Raw genomic sequence first — 22440 nt, forward strand, 5'->3', positions numbered from 1 at the left:
GATCCTATTAAAAGTGTATGCCAACAAATTAGATAATCTAGATGAAATGGACAAATTCGTAGAAGCACACAAATTATTTATATGGACTCAGAAAGAAACAGAAGATCTCAACAGATGATGTTTCTGTGTACCATTAATGTACAGTCTCAAGAGGAAATCAAGGAAAAAACATCTATTCATAATAACAACTAAAAGAATCAAATATCTAAGAATAAATTTAGTCAAGGATGTGAAGAACATATACACAGAGAACCACAAAACATTGCTGAAAGACTAAATCTTAAGATGTCAATCGTACCCACAGTGATTTACAGATTTAGTTAAAACCCCAATCAAAATAGCAAGAAATGAAAAAGTCAACCATCAAATTCACGTGTAAGGGTAAAGGGCCTGGAATAGTCAAAACCATACTGAAAAAGAAGACCAAAATGGAGGACTTACACCTTTATTTCTTTTAATTGTGAAAAATCACATATATACAAAAAAGCAATACATTTCTAAGTACATTTTAACAAATAGTTCTGTAACAGATTTTAAAGTTTGGCATGGATTACAGGTCCATGACTTTTCATTTTTTCTTCTATCTGTGCCAAGATACTGGAGACCAAAAGAAACATCCATATATTGATTCAGCAGTCATATTCATTTGTTAAATCCTATCTTCTCTATTATACTCTTTCTGCTCTTTTTTCCTCTTTTTTTTTTGTCAAAAATAGCATATACATAAAAAAGCAATAAATTTCAAGGTACATTGCAACAATTAGTTGTAGAACAGATTTCAGAGTTCAGCATGGGTTCTAATGCCATAATTTTAGGTTTTTATTTCTAGCTGCTCTCAGGTACTGGAGACTAAAAGAAATATCAATATATTGATTCAGCACTCATACTCATTTGTTAAACCTGACCTTCTCTATATAACTCCACCATCACCTTTGACCTTTCTTCCACTCTTTAGGGGTATATGCTCTATGGCCATTCTAACTTTTTCATGTTGGAAGGGACTATTGATAATATGATAGGGGGAAAGAACTAGTTGATATTCTGGAAAGGCTGGCCCCTTTGCATTTCAGGACTTATCTGACCCAGAAATGCATGTGGAGGATGCAGGTTTCTGGGAAGTTACCCTAGTGCATGGAACCTTTGCAGAATCCTATATAATACCCTAAGTGTTCTTTAGGATTGGCAGGAATAGTTTTGTTTGGTGTTTGGCAAGTTATGATAGTAGCAATGTCTAACTGAAGCTTGGGTAAGAGTGATTCCAGAATAAACTCTCGACTCTACTTGAACTCTCTCTGCCACTGATATCTTATTTGTTACACTTCTTTTCCCCCTTTTGGTCAGGATGGCATTGTTGATCACATGGTGCCAGGGCCAGACTCATCCCTGGGGGTCATGTCCCACGTAGTGGGGAGAGCAATGGTTTCACTTGCAGAGTTGGGCTTAGAGAGAGAGAGAGGCCACATCTGAGCAACGAAAGAGGTCCCCAGAGGTGACTCTTAGGCATACCTATAGGTAGGCTACGTTTCTCTACTACATATCGAACATTTCGGTGTCCCTACTGTTTGACACAGTATTGGAGTTTCCCTGGTGGTAAAGTTTAAGAGTTCCATATTGTTTCTCCCATCCTTCAAGGGTCTTTGCCACTACTTTTTGATTATCTGCTTAAAATACTCTGGAATACATCCAGGCATTACATTAAACCATATAGAATTAAAGGCTCTCATTCTTATACTGGGCTCTCTGTGTTTGGACTGTTTAAATGATCTATCCAGACAGGCTGAGTTAGATTATGTGCTACTGAAAATTTAGGTTATGGACAAAATAAACCTTTCTTCCTTTGGTCTCAAAGAGTAGATGAAGTTCTAAAATACAGGTAATGTCTTCCTTACTCCTGTGTTCTGAATTACCTTAATCCTGACCTGATCAGCTTTGTCCTTCTCTCTGAATACCAGGTTATATATATATATATAAAACAAACGGCCCCTCAAAATCCAGAAATAATAATTACTGTTCCCAATTAAATGTAACTGCTATAGGAGCTTAGAGCCCAGGCTCCAGTTTCTTATAAGTATTTTCTAAATGAGACCATACAATATTTGCTCTTTTGTTTCTGGCTTATCTTGTCTCACCAAATGTCCTACATGTTCATTCACATAGTTGCATGCCTCACAACTTCGTTCCTTTTTTAGCAGCACAATATTCGATCATATGTATACACCATCATTCACCAATCTACTTCTCTGTCAGTGCAACTTTCAGTCACCTCTATCTGCTGGGTCTCACGTATAATGCCCAAAGTCAATAGTCCTTCAATTTTAGATAATTTTTTTGTTTACAAGAAAAAGATAGCCAATAAACACACCCTCTTCAAAGAGAATATCCAAATCTCTCTCTAATTCTTGTTCCTCCCCCTATTATGCACCCTGGTATTGTTGCGAAACGTTGATGTTTTCCTCTTAAATCTAGCCCACAGCTTGCAATAGCATTTTCCTCCCTATACCCAAAAATTAAACACTCTGTACAAGATTCATACCTTTGCAGTAGTTCACATAAGAACTTATTTGTATTTGTAGTGTTAATCAGTGGGACACATGAGTCTATACAACCCTTTTCTATCATGTTTATCTTCAAAATGGTAATTACTTATAGACTCACTAGTGAACTGCCTTCACTTCTATTTATTCACTTACAATTAAGTTCAACCTTATTAGCTAATTGTTCACCCACCTTAAGCTTCTGTGTATCTCTAGGTCCCCTATATTCTGTATTTTAAGCCTCCAATTTTACCTTTACCATGGTCATAAAAGTGGATTCATACAGTTTATATCCTTTGTGTCTGGCTTATTTCACTCAGCATTGAGTATTCAAGGCTCATCCATCTTGTCAAGTGCTTTAGGATGTCATTTCGTCTTACCGATGCATGATATTCCATATTTTGTTAATCCACTCATCTATTGATGGGGACTTGGATTGTTTCCATCTTTTGGGGATTGTGAATAGAGCTGCTATGAACATTGGTGCGCAAATATCTGTTTGTGTCACTAATTTCAGGTCTTCTGGGTATATACTAAGTACTGATATTGCTGTGTCATAGGACAACTTGATATTTGGTTTCTTAAGGAACTGCCAAATTGTCTTCAATAGCAGCTGAACCATTATACATTCCCAAAAGCAGTGTGTAACAGTCCCACTTTCTCCACATCCTCTCCAACATTTGCAGTTTCCTGTTTGTTTAATAGCAGCCATTCTTATAGATTTTAGGTGGTATCTCATTGTAGTCTTGATGCATATTTCCCTTACAGCTAATGAGAATGAGCATTCCTTCATGTGATTTTTAGCCATCTGTATTTGCTTCTCAGAAAAATGTCTATTCATATTTCAAGCCGATTTTAAAATTTGGTTGCTTATTTCTTGGTTGTTGAGCTGTATGATGTCTTTATGTACACAGGATACCAAATGTTAATCCTATGTGTGATTTCCAAATATTTTCTCCCATTGAGTTGGCTGCCTCTTCACTTATTGACAAAGTCTTCTGAGGCACAAAAGCATTTGATTTTCAGGAGTTTCTATTTATCTATTTAATCTTAAGTTGCTTTTGCTTTAGGTGCAAAATTTAGGAAACTACCTCCTATTACTAGGCCTTGAAGATGCTTCCTTACATTTTCTTCTAGGAGCTTTATGGTACTGGTTCTTATATTTAGGTGTTTGATCCACATTGAGCTAATTTTTGTATAGGGTATAAGGTAAGGGTCCTCTTTCATTCTTTTGGCTATTGATATCCAGTTCTCCCAGGCCCATTTACTGAAGAGTATTTTTTCCCAGTTCAGCGGAGTTGGGGACTTTGTTAAAGATCAGTTGACCATAGATTTGGTGGTCTGCTTCTGCACTCTCAATTTGATTCCATTGGTAAATACTTCTACCTTTGTGCCAGTACCATGCTGTTTTGACCACTTGTGGCTTTATCATAAGTTTTAAAATCAGGAAGTGTTAATCCTCCCAATTCATTGTCTTTTAGGATGCTTTTAGCTATTCGGGGTCTCTTTTTCTTCCAGATGAATTTGGTAACTAGTTTTTCCAAGACTTCAAAGTAGGCTGTTGGAATTTTTTTTTCATTGTCAAATTTGCAGCCTTAAATGGTGGAAGAAGGCAGTGGGGAGTGAGGCAGGGAGATGGGGAAGGCTTCCACCTACCCTCCCCCATCTCTTCCTGAGACACAGCATCCACCGAGGTCCTGTTGGCTTCATTGGGGACCCAGCCCCTGGGTGCTGGCGCTGAGGGTCCGGGAAGACTCGCTCAAGTGCTGGGTGGGGAAATGAGTGCCACCAGCCCTCAGACCATCCGTGTTTAGCATGTTGAGTGACAAAGCTCTCCTCATCACAGCGTTGAATCTGTGGATCAATTTGGGTAGAATTGACATCTTAACTGTATTTAACCTTCCTATCCATGAGCAGGGAATGTCCTTCCACATATTTAGATCTTCTTTAATTTCTTTTTACAATGTCATGTAGTTTTTTGTGTACAAGTCCTTTACATTGCTAGTTAAGTTCATTCCCAGATACTTGATTCTTTTAGTTGCTATTTTGAATGGAATTTTTTCCTTAACTGACTCCTCAGTTAGGTTATTGCTTGTGTATAGAAATGCTACTGGCTTCTGCACATTAATTTTATATCCTGCCAACTTGCTGAATTTGTTTATTAACTCAAGTAACTTTGTTATAGATTTCTCAGGATTTTCCAAGTATAGTATGTCAACTGCAAATAATGAAAGTTTTACTTCTTCTTTTCCAATTTGGATGCCTTTTATTTCTTTTTCCTGCCTAATTGCTCTTGCTAGAACTTCTAGTACAAGGCTGAATAACAGTAGTGACAGGGAGCATCCTTGTCTTGTTCCTGATCTTAGGAGGAAAGCTTTCAATCTCTCTTCATTGAGTATGATAGTGGCTACAGTTTTTTCATATATGTCCTTTATCATATTGAGGAAGTTACCTTTGATTCCTAGCTTTGGAATTGTTTTTATCAGAAAAGGATGTTGAATTTTGTCAAATGCTTTTTCAGCATTAGTTGAGATATCTTTTGATTTTTCCCTTTAGTTTTGTCAATGTGCTGCATTACATTAATTGTGTAATGTAATAATTAATTACACTAATTATTCTTGTGTTGAACCATCCTTGCATTCCTGGTATAAACCTTATTTGGTTGTGGTGTTTAATTCTTTTTAATGTGTTGGATTTGATTTGCCAGTATTTTCTTGAGAATTTTTGCATCTATGTTCATTAGGGAGATTGGCCTGTAGTTTTCCATTCTTGTAGCATCTTTACCAGGTTTTAGTATTAAAGTAATGTTAGCTTCATAAAATGAGTTAGGTAGTGTTCTTTTTTCTTGTTTTTAAAAGTTTGAGCGGGATTGGTGTTAGTTCTTTTTGGAATATTTGATAAAATTCGCCTGTGAAGCCATCTGGCCCTGGGTTTTTCTTTGTAGGAAGATTTTTGATGATTGATTGAATCTCTTTACGTATGACTGGTTTGCTGAGATCTTCTATTTCTTCTTGCATCAGTGTATCTTGTTTGTATGTTTTCAGGAATTTGTCCATTTCATCTAAATTGTCTAGTTTGTTCGTGTATAGTTTGTCTTATGATTTCTTTTATTTCTTCAGGGTTGTGGTAACAACTCCTGTCTCATTTCTGATTTTATTTGCATACACTCTTTTTCTTTGTCAGCCTTGGTAGTGGTCCATTGATTTTATTCATTTTCTCAAAGAACCAACTTTTGGTTTTATTCTTTCTATTGTTCTTTTGTTCTCCCATTCATTTAACTCTGCTTTAATCTTTGTTATTTCTCTTCTACTTGCTTTGGGGTTAGTTTGCTGTTCCTTCACGAGTTCCTCCAGGTGAGCAGTTAGGTCCTTGATTTTTGCTCTTTCTTCTTTTTCAATAGAGGCATTTAGGGCAATAATTTTCCCTCTCAGAACAGCCTTTGCTGCATCCCATAAATTCTGATATGTTGTATTGTGTTTTCATTCATCTCCAGGGAGCTACCGATTTCTTTAGCAATTTCTTCTTTGACCCACTAGTTGTTTAAGACTGTGTTATTTAATCTCCATATATCTGTGGAAGTTCTCGTTCTTTGGTGGTTATTGATTCCCAGTGTCATTCCACTGTGATCAGAGAAAGTGCTTTGAATAATGTCAATGTTTTATAATTTATAAAGATTTGTTTTGCATCCCAGCATATGATCTATCCTGGAGAATGTTCCATGAGCTCTAGAGAAGAATATATAACCTGGTGTTCACAGGTGTAACAGCCTATATATGTCTGTTAGGTCTAATTCATTTATCAAATTGATGAAGTTCTCTATTCCTTAGTTGATCCTCTGTCTAGTTGTTCTACCTATAGAGGAAAGTGGTGTATTTAAATCTTCTACCATCATTGTTGAAACATCTATTGCTCCCTTCAGTTTTGCCAATGTCTGTCTCATGTACTCTGCAGCACCTTGATTCGGAGCATAAACATTTATGATTGTTATTTCTTCTTGGTGAACTGTCCCTTTTATTAATATATAGTGTCCTTCTTTCTCTATTATGATGTCTTTACATTTAAGGTCTATTTTGTCTGATATTAGTATAGCTACTTCTGCTTTCTTTTGGTTATAGCTTGTATGGTACATCTTTCTCCATTCTTTCACTTTCAATCTATTTATAACCTTGTTTCCAAGGTGAGTCTCTTGTAAGAAGCATATAGTTGGATTATATTTTTTAATTCATTTTGCCAATCTGTATCTTTTAATGGGTAAGTTTAGTCCACTGTCTTATCCTTTGGATTTTATTTGTCAGATCTATATGTTCATTTCACTCTTTCTTTTTTTTTTTTTATCCTTTAAGCTACCATTACTGCTTCTTTTCAATTCTGTGTCCCCAGTCCAGGACTATCTCTCCTACCTTTTCTTTCTTTTCTTTTTTTTTTTTTTTTTGGCCAGCAGAACTCCCTTTAGTGTTTCTTGTAGGGCTGGTCTCTTGTTGACAAATTCCTTCAGCCTTTGCTTGTCTGTGAAAATTTTAATCTCTCTCTCAGTTTTGAAGGACAATTTGGTGGGGTACAGAATTCTTAGCCGGAAGTCTTTCTCTTCCAGGATCTTAAATACATCATATCATTGCCTTCTCACCTCTATAGTGCCAGTTGAGTAGTCTGAACTCGGTCTTATGTAGTTTCCCTTGTATGTTGAGATTGTTTTTCTCTTGCCACTTTCAGGATTTTCTATTTCTCTTCAACATTTGACAGACTGATTAGGATGTGTCTTAGGAAAGACTATACTATTTGGATTTATTCTATATGGAGTTGATTGGACTTCTTTCATTTGCATATTTATGTCCTTTATAAGGGTGGGGAAGTTTTTCCCCATTATACTCTCAACTAATCTTCCTAGCCCTTTATTGTTCTCTTCTCCTTCTGGGTCACCAATGACTCTTATATTTGTGTGCTTTATTTTGTCCAACATTTCCCTGAGATCTAACTCAAATTTTTCCATGTTTTTTGTCTGTTGCTCTTTTGTGTGCTTGAAATCATTTGCCCTGTCCTCTAGTTCACTCATTCTTTCTTCTGCCTCTTCAAATCTGCTGTTCTGTATCTCTAGTATATTTTTTATTTTGTCTACTGCATCTTCAATTTCTGTGATATCTGCTATTTTTCCATTTTTTCTTTCAAATTCCTTTTTATGCTCTTCTAGTGTCTTTTTGATCTCCTTTATGTCAATAAGCATCCCATTGATTTTATTTTGTATAGTTATATGGGCATCTTTGATTAGCTGTACAAAGTCTGCATTGCCTCTGGTGTTTTAATTTGTCATTAGGCTGGGCTATATCTGTCTGCATCATAATATACTCAGTGATCTTCTGTTGCCTTTGAGGCATATGAATATCTTGGTAAGGTTAATTTGGAAGTTGATTTCCTTCGGTAAACTTAAAACTTTGTATTTGCGGGTGGAGTGGAGAAGGATGCAGGGCACAACACAACAGTGTAGTGATGGGTTGCAGTGCAGGTATAGGCATGGGTTGGGAATACTATGCTGGCACCTGTGAACCTGAGTTGTGGGGCATGGGGTTGTTGAGGTGTGGTGTGTTGCAGGGGCTGTGGGTGAAGGGTGCAGCTCAGGCAGGCCTTGGAGCATAGAAGCAGGGCACAGTGTGGGGGACAGAGTTAGGGTGCACCAGGAAGCTGAGAAGATGCCTGCGGGCTGGTGTGCAGGTAGGGCATGGGTGGGTGTATGGCATGTGGAGTGTGGGAGTCACTGGTATCAGGGTGCAGGGTAGGTGGCATAGAGAGCAGGGCATTGGGAGGATAGTGCCTAGGTGCGTCATTGTGCAGGTGGAGGGGTTCAGGGCCCCTGGGATGCAGATGTACGAGTGTGTTGGAGCAGGACACAATTTTGCAGGGGTTCCAGGACATGGGTCAGAGGCAGGTGATGTCAGGTGGGTGGGGCTCTGGTGGAGGTGTGCAGTTGTGGGATGTGGGTTTGAGGCAGGGGTGCATGTGTGTACAGGGGGGCTATGTTGTACAGATGCACATGTGAGCATCCATCAGGTGTGGGAGCAGGGCGTTGTGCCAGGGAGTGGGGCAAGGGAGTGCACATGTGCATGGTAGGGTGTTTGGGGTACAGAGGTGAAGAGGTTGGTCCAGAGATGCATAGGCACATGGCAGGAAGGATGTGGCTGTAAGCATGTGCAAGTCTGTGGGGCAGGGCCCTGCTGTGCACGGGTCTAGGGGGCAGAGCCCTGGTGTGTACATGTGCACAGCTCAGGGCAGCTGGCTGAGGTGGGGCCTGCTTGGGCTGGTGGTGGGTGTGGCCAGGATGTGCAAGTCAGCATTTGCCCAGGGCGGGGGCATGGCTTGGTCGCATGTGTTCACATGTGTGTATCTGAGAGGTCCTTACACTGATGTACTCAGGGGGGCATAGCGGGGTTGCATGGCTGTATGGGCTGGGGATGGGTGTGGCCTGGGTATGAAAGTGAGTGGCCATGGCCTGGATGCACAGGTGACCATCTGCAGGGGGCAGGGAGGGGGAGGCGAGGTCAAGGGGCTGGGTTGGGGTGTACAGGTCTCCAGAGGGAAGAGAAGAGACTGTGTGCTTGCAGGAGAGTTGGGTCAGGGTGGGGCAGGTGTGTGTGTGTGCACAGTGGTGGGGTGTAGTGGTGTGGAGCAGGGACATGCGCGGGTGGGGGTTGGGGGGTGGAGGGTAAGAGCGGGAGTGCTTGTAGCAGGGTAGGGGTTGGGTGACGGGGGTAGCACGTTTAAGGAATGCTGCTTGGCTTATTTCCTAGTTCCCGTCTCCCTGTCTGTGCACACCTGACCTGTCTGCACTAGCTGGATGGTCTCTGGTTCTCTGCATCTCAATTCTTCAGCTTTTGCAACCCCAGTCTCCCTATGTGGTGTAGAAGACCCTCCCAGGTCACTTACGCTGTCCCAGTCATGTTCCCATCCCTCCTCGACCTTTTCCTTGGAGCAGGGATGAAATTGACCTACCCTATTCTACCATCTTCACAGAACTCTCACACTTATCTTTATTTTTAAACTATTACAAAGTTACAGTAATTAAAACAACATGATATCAGCATAAGGACAGACAAACAGACAAATGCAATAAAACTGAGAATATAACTGGAATCAATGGAATCAAATGGAGAATTCAGAAATAAACCCTCAAACCTTTGGCCAATTAACCTTTGAGAAGGGTGACAGGTCCACTGAGTAAGGAAAGAATAGTGTCTTCAACAAATGGTGCTTGGAGAACTGGATCGGTATATGCAAAAGAATGAAGATGAGCTCTTGCTGCCCATTATATAAAAAAATTACCTTCTAGCTAAGATAATTGATGAAGCTGGCTACACCTTCAATGCAGATCAAACAACCTTAAACTGGAAGAAGATTCTAACTAGGACTTCCATAGCTAGAAAGAAGTCAGTGCCTGGCTTCAAAGCCTTAAAGGAAAGGCTGGTACATTCATTAGAGCCTAATGCAGCTGGTGACTTTAAGTTGAAGCTGGTGCTTCCTTACCATTCCAAAAACCCTAGGGCCCTTAAGAATTATGCTGAATCTATCCCGTCAGTACTCTGTAAGTGGAACAGCAAAGGCTAGATGACAGCAGATCTGTTTACAACATAGTTTATTGAATATTTGAAGCCTACAGTTGAGACCTACTGCTCAGACCAAATGATTTCTTTCAGAATATTACTGTTCACTGACAATACACCTCATCACCCAAGAGCTCTGATGGAGATGTACAACAAGATTAATGTTTTCATGCCAGCTAAAATAACATGCCTTCCACAGCCCAGCAATCAAGTTGTAACTTCAAATTTCAAATATTATTATTGAAAAAATGCATTTTGGAAGGCTATAGCTGCTATTGACAGGGATTCCTCTGATGGGTATGAGCAAAATCAATTGAAAACCTGGAAAGGAATTCATCATTCTGGATGACATTAAGAACATTCAAGATTTATGGGAGTAGGTCAATATATCAACATTTGTTAATGTTTGGAAGAAGTTGATCCCAACCCTCATGGATGACTTTGAGGGGTTAAAGACTTCAGCAGAGGAAGTCTTGTGGGGGAATTTGGTAAAAATAACAAGAAAACCAGATTTAGAAGCAGAACTTGAAGATGGGACTGATTGCTGCAATCTCACGATAAACCTTGAATGTAAGAGGAGTTGCTTCTGATGAATGAGCAAAGAATGTGTTTCATACCATTGAACATTCTTAAATAATATGAACATTCAGGAAATGACTACAAAGGATTTAGAATATCACATAGTCTTAGTTAATAAAGCAGTGGCAGGGTTTGAGAGGATTGACTTCCATTTGAAAGAAGTTCAACTGTGGGTAAAATGTTATGAAACAGCATCATATGTTATAGAGACATCTTTCATGAAAGCAAGAGTCAATCAGTGTCTTATTTTAAGAAAATGCCACAGTCACCCCAAATTTCAGCAGTCACTACTTTTGCTAGCTGCTGGAATGCAACACACCAGAGACGACTTTCAATAAAAGGGTATTTATTTAGTTAAAATATAGTTCTTCAGAGGAAAGGAAGCTAACTTTCAACTGAGGTTCTTTCTTATATGGGAAAGCACAGGATGATCTCTGCTGGCCTTCTCTCCAGGCCTCTGGGTTCCAACAACTTTCCCCAGGGTGATTTCTTTCTTCATCTCCAAGGGCCTGGGCTGAGCTGCCAGTGCTGAGATGAGGTATGCTGAGCTGCTTGGGCTGTGCTTCATTGAGCTCTCTCATTTTAGCACCAGCCAATTAAATCAAACATCATTCATTGCAGCAGACATGCCTCCCAGCCGACTGCAGATGTAATCAGCAACAGATGAGGTTCACATGCCATTGGCTCCTGTTCACAGCAATAGAACTAGGCACCTTCACCTGGCCAAGCTGACACCTGAATCTAACTACCACAACTTCAGTGATTAGTCAGCAGCCATCAACACTGAAGCAAGACCCACCACCAGTCAAAAGATTACAGCTCACTGAAGGCTCAGATGATGGTTAGTGTTTTTCAGCAACAGAGTCTTTTTAAATTAAGGTATGTAAATTTTTTTAGACATAATGTTATTGCACACTTAATAGACTACAGTTTTGCATAAACATAAGTCTTATATGCACTGGGAAATAAAAAAGTTCATGTGATATTCATTTTATTGTGGGGGTCTGGAACCAAATCTGCAATATCTGCGAGGTAAGACTATACAAAAAAGGGATAAAAAGGGTACTTTTAGGTTGTGTATAAGTTACCATCACCAAAAACAAACAAATAAACACAAACATACAAACAAACCAAGCCCATAGAACTGTACAAAATAAAGAGCTGAACCTAAGGTTAATAGCATAATAAAAAAAATTAAACATGAATAAAAGATAAATGGGGGCTTTCAAACAAACTTGTTGACAAGAATACATTTAATTATCACCAAGAAAAGCCATTCTGATGGCAACTTGGCATTAAGTACCAGAAGTTCCAACATACTCATGTCTTTTGATTTAATGATTCTACTTGTGAGAAATTATCCTAAGGATAAACACAAAGATATTTATTGCAGTATTATTTCTAATAGGAAAAAAAGACCAGTACTAATAGCCCCTGGAAATAAGATAAACATCTCCAAAAGAGGAATTTAGTAAATGAATTATAGTATATCCATAAGATGAACTAGTGAATAACTATAATTTATGGACTAACAATTGATGAAATGGGAAAAGTACCAAGAGGAGGAATTTAACACAGTATATATCATAGAATCCCAATCCAACAACAGTGGGATTGTGAATAATTTTTTAGAATTTTTATACATATTTGTATTTTCCAAAAGTTTAAAATGAACATGTTGTTTTAAAATTAAAACATTTTAAAAAGTACATTCATTTTGATATTAGTTTCACAGATATAAATTTGTAATAAGGTCCTGAAAATGTAAGTCACTATATTAGATAAGAACACACAAAATTGACCTATTTATGATTCAGAAAAATGAGAAATGTAAGAGAATTGAAAATTATAAACCTGCAATTTTCAAACCTGTTCTTCACATACAAGAAACATTTTCTTCCAACTGACTTAAAACCAGAAAACAGTGATTTTCAAGCCTCAATGCTTTAGGGTTATTTTAGGAAGGCTGCAAATACTGGATATTTGTCTTCAAATAATGGAGTCTCTTCCCCAAAACAATGACAAATAAACTGCTTGTGAACTCATTTATCACTGTGTTTTACATTTTGAGGCTGGAAAAAGTTTATGTAGTTAACCCCCCTCGTCCCCTCAGGATCTATTCATGGCATTAAGCTGATAGCTCCCTGCCTCAGAAGGCTGAGTTCCTCAGACTTCAAGCTGCATCAATCAGGCTTTCTTGCCTGGACTTGGCTAACAGGAGGCATCAGCAGGAGGAGAGCAGGGGTCTGTAACACTTCTGCCTCCAGGATGTAGTTTTTAGCAGAGGATGCATTCTTACAAAACTGTAGGTGCTGGATGATGCTCTGTCAAAGAGATAATATCTTTCCTCTCTTAGCCCATTAAGTCAAATGATGGTAGAAGTTTCTTGCTGTTGCCAGTCCCAGTGTACTTCAGTGTACCTTGTTAATTTTCTTAACCCTGTTAAAAGTCTGTTCATTAAACTCCCTTCAATTAAACCCTTTGGATATGTCTCCTGATTGCTGCTGAGGATCTGATTTTTTTTAAGAAAAAGGTAACAAAAACACTTTCAAAGAAAGTCACTATCTTAAAGGAAAGCTTATCACCAGGTACTAAAATTTCTGTAAATACTGAAAAAATAAAAACTGAATTTGCCATGAAAGTATGCGTTTAAACTATTGAAATTATGGGCTAAAGAAGTTGCAACCTGCCGCCATAATGAATAACAATTATTCAATGATTGTGGAATGAGAGCTACTTAAATTTTACCAGCAAGGTCAAAGAGATTCAAGATATTCTGGAATCAAAAAGATTTCTTTTGAAAACTATTATTCTTAACATATTCTTCAAACACTTAATAGTAAAATGGATAGGTATAGAGAAATACTTTGTAGATGAGCAACTTACCTCTTTGAACTTGTGACTGAGCTTGCTTGTGTCCAGGTCTGATGGGGAAAACATGTCCTCATTCTCAGGCAGCTCAAATACTTCAATGGCCATGTCACTGCCAGGAAGAACAACAGGTCCTACCTCATCCTCCTCCTCATCTGTGGCATATTCTCCTGTCTAAAAGGAAGAGGATTTCAGAAATCCAGCCGACCTCACCTCAGGAGGAGGTGGGTTATTTGAAAATATTTTATGAAAGAGAAATAAAACATATCACAAATGTATTAAAAGAGTAAGCAGGCCTGTAAGTCAAACATGCCTCATGCAGTCAATGTTAAAAACAAATGTTAGTTCAAAGATACAAAGTGGCAAGTTCAAGCTTTATTAAGTGCATTTCGAAAAATCTACTAATGGAATCAGTAGCATATTTAGTATAACAACAGAGTTTCTTTTTTCAATCTTATTTATGGTTTCAGTAAATAAAGTTATATTCCTAAGGAACATAAGTAATGCCTTTAAATCCCCACCTGCAGTGTGAATAACCACCCAATGTTGGTAGCAGTGAAGAGAGAAGGGGAGATCTAAGTTTCATTGAGTTGGAAGGGACCTTAAACTTTGGAGAAGTTTAACAGATCAATTCCCCTAAACTTTGGAGTTCAATCAGTTCTTTTTGGTTTGTTTGCTTGCTTGCTCTTTACTATATTATGTTTGTTAACTAGTCACCTAAAGGATAAATGAAAGATTCTAACTAGCACCGACACAAGTATATCGTTTTGTCTGTGCAATAGTTATATAAACTTGAGTATTGTGCCAATGTCTAAAAAAATAATGAGTTAACATAAAATTCTAGATTTCCATCTTCCCTTGAGAAAGCTAAAGATCTGTCAATATATTTGGTACATTGCTACTTGTTAACAATTAGCCAGAGTTAGCAGTGGTTTCTCCTTTTAGATGTCACACACTTCACCATATACCACAACTCTCATAATTTCATACTGTTCTACACTGTTAGTTTCACTCCTGTGTGATACCTTTGGGCTTCTGTAGGTATTTGATGATCCTGGAAGAAATGGCCCTTCTTATCATTAACCTCCTTAACATTATTGAAAAGTAGTTTCCCTCCTGGCAGTTTCAGCTTATGAGACTGCAATTCAAAATAACTGCTTTAAATCCACACATTATGAAAAAATTGAGTCACAGTGTTGAAAAGACAAAGTCCTTTCAATCCACCCCTTCTTCTTCAGGTCCTATTATATCTGACATATAAAACACAGATAAGAATTCATGTTGCCTTTTTTTTTTTTGCATGGGCAGGCACTGGGAATCGAACTCGGGTCTCCGACATGGCAGGTGAGAACTCTGCCTGCTGAGTCACCACAGCCAGCCCTCATGTTGTCTTTTTAAAAACTTTTATAAATAGTGATCTGAATGATCTATTCCTTTGATTCAATAGGCTTAGCATCTAGCTGCTGTTTTTTCTTTTGGTTCTAGTTTACATTTTTCCTATTAAAGCTGAAACCCTATTTCCTTTATACTATATTTACATATAAAGGAAATCTGTTCATCAGTCTCAATGTAATAATTCCTAATGTCTTGAAAACATTTAGACTTCTCTTTTTCAAGTAAAATAATTCTAATTTCCTTATAGGTCTTACTTTCTATATAATTGTCTTTCTGGTTGTTCCCTGACTTCTCTCCAAGATCTCCAAATTCTTCTTAAGGTGTGGAGCCCAGAAGTCAACACAATTTCTTATAAGGAAGCCATGACCACAATCAGTGAACAGCCTCAGCATCCCTCTGATTCTGCACCCACATGTAGAGGCTTTAATCAAGACCTTGACTGTAATGTTATATGTATATAAAAGTAGGTTCAGGATACTTCATATAGAGCAGTGATTTTCCAAACTGGTTTGAGGTTAGAAACTTTTTTTTAGAAATAATTCAGCTACTTTGGTTAAAAGGGAAAGAAGTTGGTGGACCTACCTTGATTCTGTACAGCTAGCTCCTTACAATCTGGAATCCTAGGACTCTTTAGAACCTAGTCAGAAAATGTCTAAACTATAAATATCATTCCAAGTATCTTTGGCACTGGTAGGGGTAGTTGGCTCCACATAATTCCTAATTCTTGGTTCAGTGAGATCTTAAAAAACTCTAATTCCAGATTTAGTGTGGCTTTTTTGGTGGTAATCTGTAAATTAGTCTATCTCATATGTGTGTGTGTGTGTGTGTGTGTGTGTGTATGTGTATGTATATGCATGAATGTGTCTGTGTGTGTTTAAGAACCAACAGTATTTTTCAAATCTCATGTTAATTAATAGGAATGTAGTAAGACTGGTAAGTTAACAATCTCAAGATGCCTTGCTGAGAGTTTTGATTTACAGGCATAAAACTGTGTGTTTGTTTTTCACCCTGTAATTACAACCAGCAGCAAAGCCAAGCCTTCACAATAAAGACTTTACCTAGGAATATAATTGTTCTAGTTTCTAGCTGCCAGAATGCAATATACCAGAAATGGAATGGCTCTTCAAAAGGGGAATTTAATAAGTTGCTCATTTACAGTTCTAAGGCTGAGAAAATGTCCCAATTAAAACAAGTCTATAGAAATGTCTAATCAAAGGCATCCAGGGAAAGAAACCTTGGTTCAAGAAGGCTGATGAAGTTCAGGGTTTCTCTCTCAAGTGAGAAGGCACATGGCGAACACAGTCAGGGCTTCTCTCTCGGCTGGACAGGCACATGGCGAATACGGTGTCATCTGCTAGCTTGGTCTCCTGGCTTCCTGTTTCATGAAGCTCCCCAGGAGGCGTTTTCCTTCTTCATCTCCAAAGGTCGCTGGCTGGTGGACTCTCTGCTTCATAGTGCTGCAGCATTCTCTGCTCTCTCTCTGAGTCTCCTTAAAAGGCTTCCCATGATTGCATTTAGCATCACTAATTGCAGAAGACACTCCCCTTTGGCTGATTACAAATGGAATCAGCTGTGGATGTAGCTGATGTGATCATGACCTAATCCTATGAAATGTCCTCATTGCAACAGACAGGCCAGCGCTTGCCCAATCAGATGAACAGGTACCACAACTTGGCCAAGTTGACACCTGTCCCTAACCATGACAATAATATTCACTCCTACATCATCAATTTAATGAATATCATGAATGAGTATTCTAGTTTGCTAGGTGCCGGAATGCAATATACCAGAAACAGAATGGCTTTTAAAAGAGGAATTTAATAAGTTGCTAGTATACAGTTCTAAGACTGAGAAAATGTCCCAATTAAACAAGTCTATAGAAATGTTCAATCACAGGCATCCAGGGAAAGATACCTTGACTCAAGAAGGCTGATGAAGTTCAGGGTTTCTCTCTCAAGTGGAAAGGCACATGGCGAACATAGGGTTTCTCTCTCAGCCGGAAGGGCCTATGGCGAACATGGCATCATCTGCTAGCTTTCTCTCCTGGCTTCCTGTTTCATGAAACTCCCCAGGAGGCATTTTCCTTCTTCATCTCCAAAGCGTTGGCTGGTAGACTCTGCTTCTCGTGGCTATGTCATTCTCTGCTCTCTCAGAGATCTCTCATTCTCCAAAATGTTTCCTCTTTTATAGAACTCCAGTAAACCAATCAAGACCTATCCAAATGGGTGGAGACACATCTCCCCTAATCCAGCTTAATTACCACTCTTGATTGGGTTACACCTTCAGGGAGATGATCTAATTACAGATTCAAACATACAGTATTGACTAGGGATTCTGTCTTTATAAAATGGGATTTTGATTAAAACATGGCTTTTCAAAGGTACATACATCCTTTCAAACCAGCACAATGAGTAAGTAAAATCTAAGCTAAATTTAAAGTCTGAAAAGCCATGACAATGTGGCACATTTTAAACGTAAACATTGAAAGGAACAATTTGACTTCTCTTTGCCCAGCTTGAAAATGGAGCGTCATTAACAATGTGTGAGGCAATTAATATAAATATGTATATAAATGGGACCTGACATATAACAGGATCCCACAAAATTTTTGTAAAAGAATAAATCAAAGAATGTCAATTGTATTTACTTGCTAACACTTAGAATCTCTTAAGGAGATTTTCAATAATATCAAGAAAAGGAACTGCAAAATTTATTAAGAAAGCAATGTTCTGTCACATACTTTTTTTTTGTCACACATATTTTTAATACTCCATATACTGATTAGCAAAAGCAGAGTTTATACAACATTCACATTCTTACCTCTAAGTATAGTTCTGGCTTTGCCATCTATTTTAATTATCAAAATTATCTTTTAGGTGTAAATTAAGAACTCTTCTTCATGATTCTTTTACTTTTTGATTTAGGCAATCTCCTCTCCTTCCCAATAACCACATTACCTGCAATTGTTCTAAAACTTTTTCTTTTATTAATGTTTTCTCTTTACTATTATTCTTATAAATATCCTAGGACAAGATGTATCTTTTGCTGTCCTGATTCTATGTATTCATTATTACAGTGTTCTAGGTAGGATATTTAAAAACTTTATGCTGTTATTTCTCTTGCTGATTCTGTGCTGTTCCTACCCTGAATAAAGGATGGAAGTTGTGTAACATCTCATAAACATCTGGGAATAAAAGTGTTACATTTATTGGACTAAGAATAATAGGTTATTTGGATTATTTTATCCTTATTGAAAGTGGAAGTTATTTTTATGGTTACAGTGCAATAAAATAAATGATATTGAATAATATGTTAGCAGAATTTCACAAACACCACAATTATATTGGATTGCACTTGGCACATATAAGGGAAGGTGGGCAATGTAAAACAAATGTTATTTGCTACAATAAAGTATTTCCATTGGTAGTGAGTTACTTCTCTTTCATTCTGGCCAAGTTCAATATCTTTCAAGTAAGCAGAGACTCTTGAAGTTCTTTGTCTTAACCTACAGAGCCATTTTAAATGAGACAAGAACAATTGTTAGGGTAAGAACTGATAAAGTAAAAGTTCCTTTTCATATTCATATCTATCCTCTTGCTTAATATCTTTTACAATCCCATAAACAGAGGCAAAAAATGAATAGTGATCATTTGGCAATGCTTACTGTGTGTCCAGCACTATACATTCCCCAACTATACAGTTTAGGTATTACTGTACTTTCTTAACTTGAGGAAACTAAGACTTGAAGAGTTTACCAAAGGTCAGACAATTAATAAGTTGTTGAAGCTACATCTAACAGATTACAAAGCCCATACTCCTTCTTCTATGCCATGCTGTTTACAGCATGTAGAAATGATAGCTTTGCCAAAAAAAAAAAAGAGAAAAATCTGGAATATATTCCTATAATACATCCGTATTTAAACCTTGGTATATGATGCTACTGTGTTCTGATTCACATTCATCAATATTTAATCTACTCTGAAGGCTCGCACCCTTCTCTAGTAAGCTCCAAAGTTCTTGTTTTCTTCTAATATGCTCACTCCGGGTAACTGTACAGGATAAGTTCCTCCAAAAGAATGGGGAACAGTTGGTGGATTATTTGCAATATAAAGAGAGCAGAGGTTAAAAAAAAATACTGCACATGTCATTTTATGTCAATTTAAATCAGAAATATTCATTTGTTGGTTTATTTTTTAGCTGCAGGGTCAAATCTTCCTCATGGTTAATGGGTTTGTTGCCTGATGTTTCATCTACTCTTATACAAATCAGAAGAACTATAACATATAATCTATGAAATTAATGCAGTGTCTTTAAAATGGGTGAAAACTTGACAACACTTGCAAAGCAAAATGAGTACAAAATCCCCCTAAAGTTTTATGGTTTGTCCCCATCTTTCGCATTTTCCCCTCACATCTAATTAAGTTGAGTTACCAGTCTTTCTTGAATTTTTCCAAGACATTTTACCTAATTTTCATAGACACAACTACATCCTTCCTATTTTTTTCTTCATAGTAAAGAGAACACTTAATATTTTCTTTAATTACATAATTATAATAATAAATACAGCTAACAGCTCTGCGTCTTGGTAAACATACAACTTAACTTGTGGGAGCAGAGCTGTATGACTATACATAACCTTGACCATTGAGGGGTGCCGTCGAGGAGAGCTGTTGGTATCAGCCTAGATGTCACAGAAGGATGGAGAATATCTGTTAGATTGGTCAGATGGTTAATGAGGATCAATTAAATAGGGTTCAAATCCTGTCTCTGTGACCTTGGGAAAGTTCACTTCTAAATCTCAGCTTAAGTTTCCTCATCTATAAAGTGGGGATAATAATCTTATAGCAAGATTGTCATGACAGTTAAATGAGATGACATCTGTAAAGTGTTTACACAAGATCTGACACTCAAAATAAGTGAGGAGTTGCAAAATAAAGTAAGTTGTGGCTGATATAGCTACCAATACTACAACAGCAACATGCTAGAGTCTTTCCAATGCGTTATCTTGTAACTAGACTTCAGCTTTGATCTCATAACTATAATATCCCTAAGGGACCACTCCACATGGATTTTTCTTTTATAAGCAAATTGGTCATTTCTGAAGTAAAACTCTTCCTTCCTCTAAACCTGTTCCTCTTCCAATATTCAGTGTTTTAATGTAGGCATCAGCTTTTACTGAAGCCAAGAAAAATTCCATGTCTCTGCTCTCCTCACTCGCCACATTTTGCCAACTCAGGCATCCAAGATGAATAAACATCTACCCCTGACACGTGCTAAGAAGCTGCTGTCCTTGATAACTTTCTGCTACTTTATGATTTCACTACATACCTTACATCGGCCATAAAACTTTGCTGTTTTATATCTGCCTTCTCTCATCAACTCCTTTCAACTGTAGGCTCCTGAAGGGTGCCATGTATGATTTATCCTTGTTATCTCAGTTATGGCTAACACATTGCTCGGCATACAGTAGGCACTGAACAAATGTTTGCTGAATAAATCAATACAGTTCTAGCCACATCTGCACAACACAGCAAAGCCTGATTTTCCTGTTAATTCTCAGCTAGCTTTCAAATCAGAACTATATTGAAGCACAGCTGCAGCTGAGGCCTAAATGACCCTTTTGGGGATTTTATCTTGTTGTTATGTTCAACCATTAGCAGTAATTTTTGCTGTAGCAAAGTTTGCTTTGGTCAATTCAGGGAAACTAAATGGTGCTAATCATAAAAATAGCCTTAATTATGCAGTTTTGTTGGAATTTGTTTACTGGATTTGAATTTGGTTATATATATTTTCAGACTCAGTTCTGTGAGATAATAGAGTTCTTTTTCTCTGAAGGAGAAAGACCTCAAACTAATGCTTTAATGTTTAAAATTCCTAAATCTCTGCCAACCATCCAGGTGGTTTTTAGCTAAAGCATTCCTTCTCTGCAAAGACATTTCTATTTTGATTATTTTTATACTGGCTTCTGTGTGCCCTATGTTTGTAATGTTAGGCAACTTTTTATCTTTGAATGTCATTTCCTTATCTCTAAACTGGGGAGAGCCTTTTCTTAAGGGAAAGTCCTTAAGAATTATAATAGTGATAAATGTAAAGTGTTCATCACAATGCCTAGAATATGCTAAATGCCTAGATGACTTTAGGGTTATGATTATTTTTGCCATGCCTGGTTTCTCCAGGATGCCACCACAGAGTGCAATGAAAGGGGTAAAGGCTTTGGGGTTGGAGAGATCAGGGCCCCAAAAATAGAAAACAACTTTATTTCACAGCTTCACCATAGTGGGCAAGTCATTTAGCTTTTCTCTTTTGTGGTCTCCTTCTCCATGATGCAAAAGATACTGATCTCATAGGTGCAAAAGATACTGATCTCATAGGGCACTGAGAGGATTCAAAAACATAAAATACATAAAATACCTAACATGTGTTATGCATGCCCCTCATATGCATTCATTTTTCCTTTCATCAATTAATTCAAAATTTTCCTGTCAATCATTTGCTCTCAGAATATTTCTGATTTCTCTCCATTTTTAGTATTGCCAACAAGTCAAGAAACATCTAAAATCCATAACTAATTTACTGACACGGCCTTCTGTGTTCCTTGCCTTCAGGCTCTTAGCTCTTCATGTTATTGGCAATAATGCTGACAAATTAGTCTTTCTAACAGTCTGACAAGGTAGAGTTAAGGTTTATCTATAGTTTTTTTTCAACAACTCAAACTCATCTTTCCCTGCTCAATGTTTTCTAGCAATTGTGGTAGGCAGTTCATATATTAGCATTTTATATTATAGAATTTTAAAGTTTTCTTTAGTTTTGTTCCCTTTCTACTAAAAAGCCTATTCCTCCAAAGCAGAGATTCTTTTTTCCTGCAATGGTAGGCAGACTGTAAAATGGCCCCAGTAATCCCTGCTTCTCAAAAATCAGACTACGATGAAAAGTGATGGGATGTCACTTCTGAGATTAGTTTACAATAAAACTGTGACTTCCATCTCTTTGGTCCTCTGGGTGCATTCTTTCCCTCTCTGGTCCTTGCTCTGGGGGGAAGCAAGCTACCATGTTGTCAGTAGTCCTATGGAGAGGCCCACATTGCAAAGAACTGCTGTTTCTGGTGAATTGCCAATGAGGGCCTGAGGTCTGCCAAAAGCTACATGAGGGACTTTGGAAGCAGATCTTCTGAATCCTGCCAACAACTCTTCAGTGCACTTGGAAATGAGTCTTATCCCAATAGAGCTTTTAGATGACTGCAGCTCCAGCTGATACTTTAACTGCAGCCTTGGGAGACATCTTGAGTCAGAAGGAGCCAGCTAAACTGACCCACAGAAACTGTAATGTGCATTTCTTGTTTTAAGATGTTAAGTTTTGGGGATAATTTGTTGTGTAGCAAAAGAAGTGGGTGCTGTTTCTATATGGAAAAATGGTAATGTGGCTTTGGAAACAGGCAGCGGGTAAAGGATGGAAGGAATTTGAAGAGTGTGTTAGAG

General features: G+C 37.9%; 1 protein-coding gene across 12 annotated transcripts in view; it reads right to left on the reverse strand.

Moving 5' to 3' along the window:
* Positions 1-22440, reverse strand: part of PPP1R9A (protein phosphatase 1 regulatory subunit 9A) — a 434558-nt gene that overhangs the window by 76843 nt on the left and 335275 nt on the right. For all 12 annotated transcript variants that reach the window (XM_077123485.1, XM_077123518.1, XM_077123509.1 and 9 more), the window contains one exon: positions 13586-13744. In XM_077123485.1, the coding sequence (XP_076979600.1) occupies positions 13586-13744 (159 nt within the window). The remainder of the gene's footprint in view (positions 1-13585; positions 13745-22440) is intronic.

The sequence above is a fragment of the Tamandua tetradactyla genome, chromosome 1, assembly GCF_023851605.1.
Source record: "Tamandua tetradactyla isolate mTamTet1 chromosome 1, mTamTet1.pri, whole genome shotgun sequence".
Taxonomy (NCBI): Eukaryota; Metazoa; Chordata; class Mammalia; order Pilosa; family Myrmecophagidae; genus Tamandua; species Tamandua tetradactyla.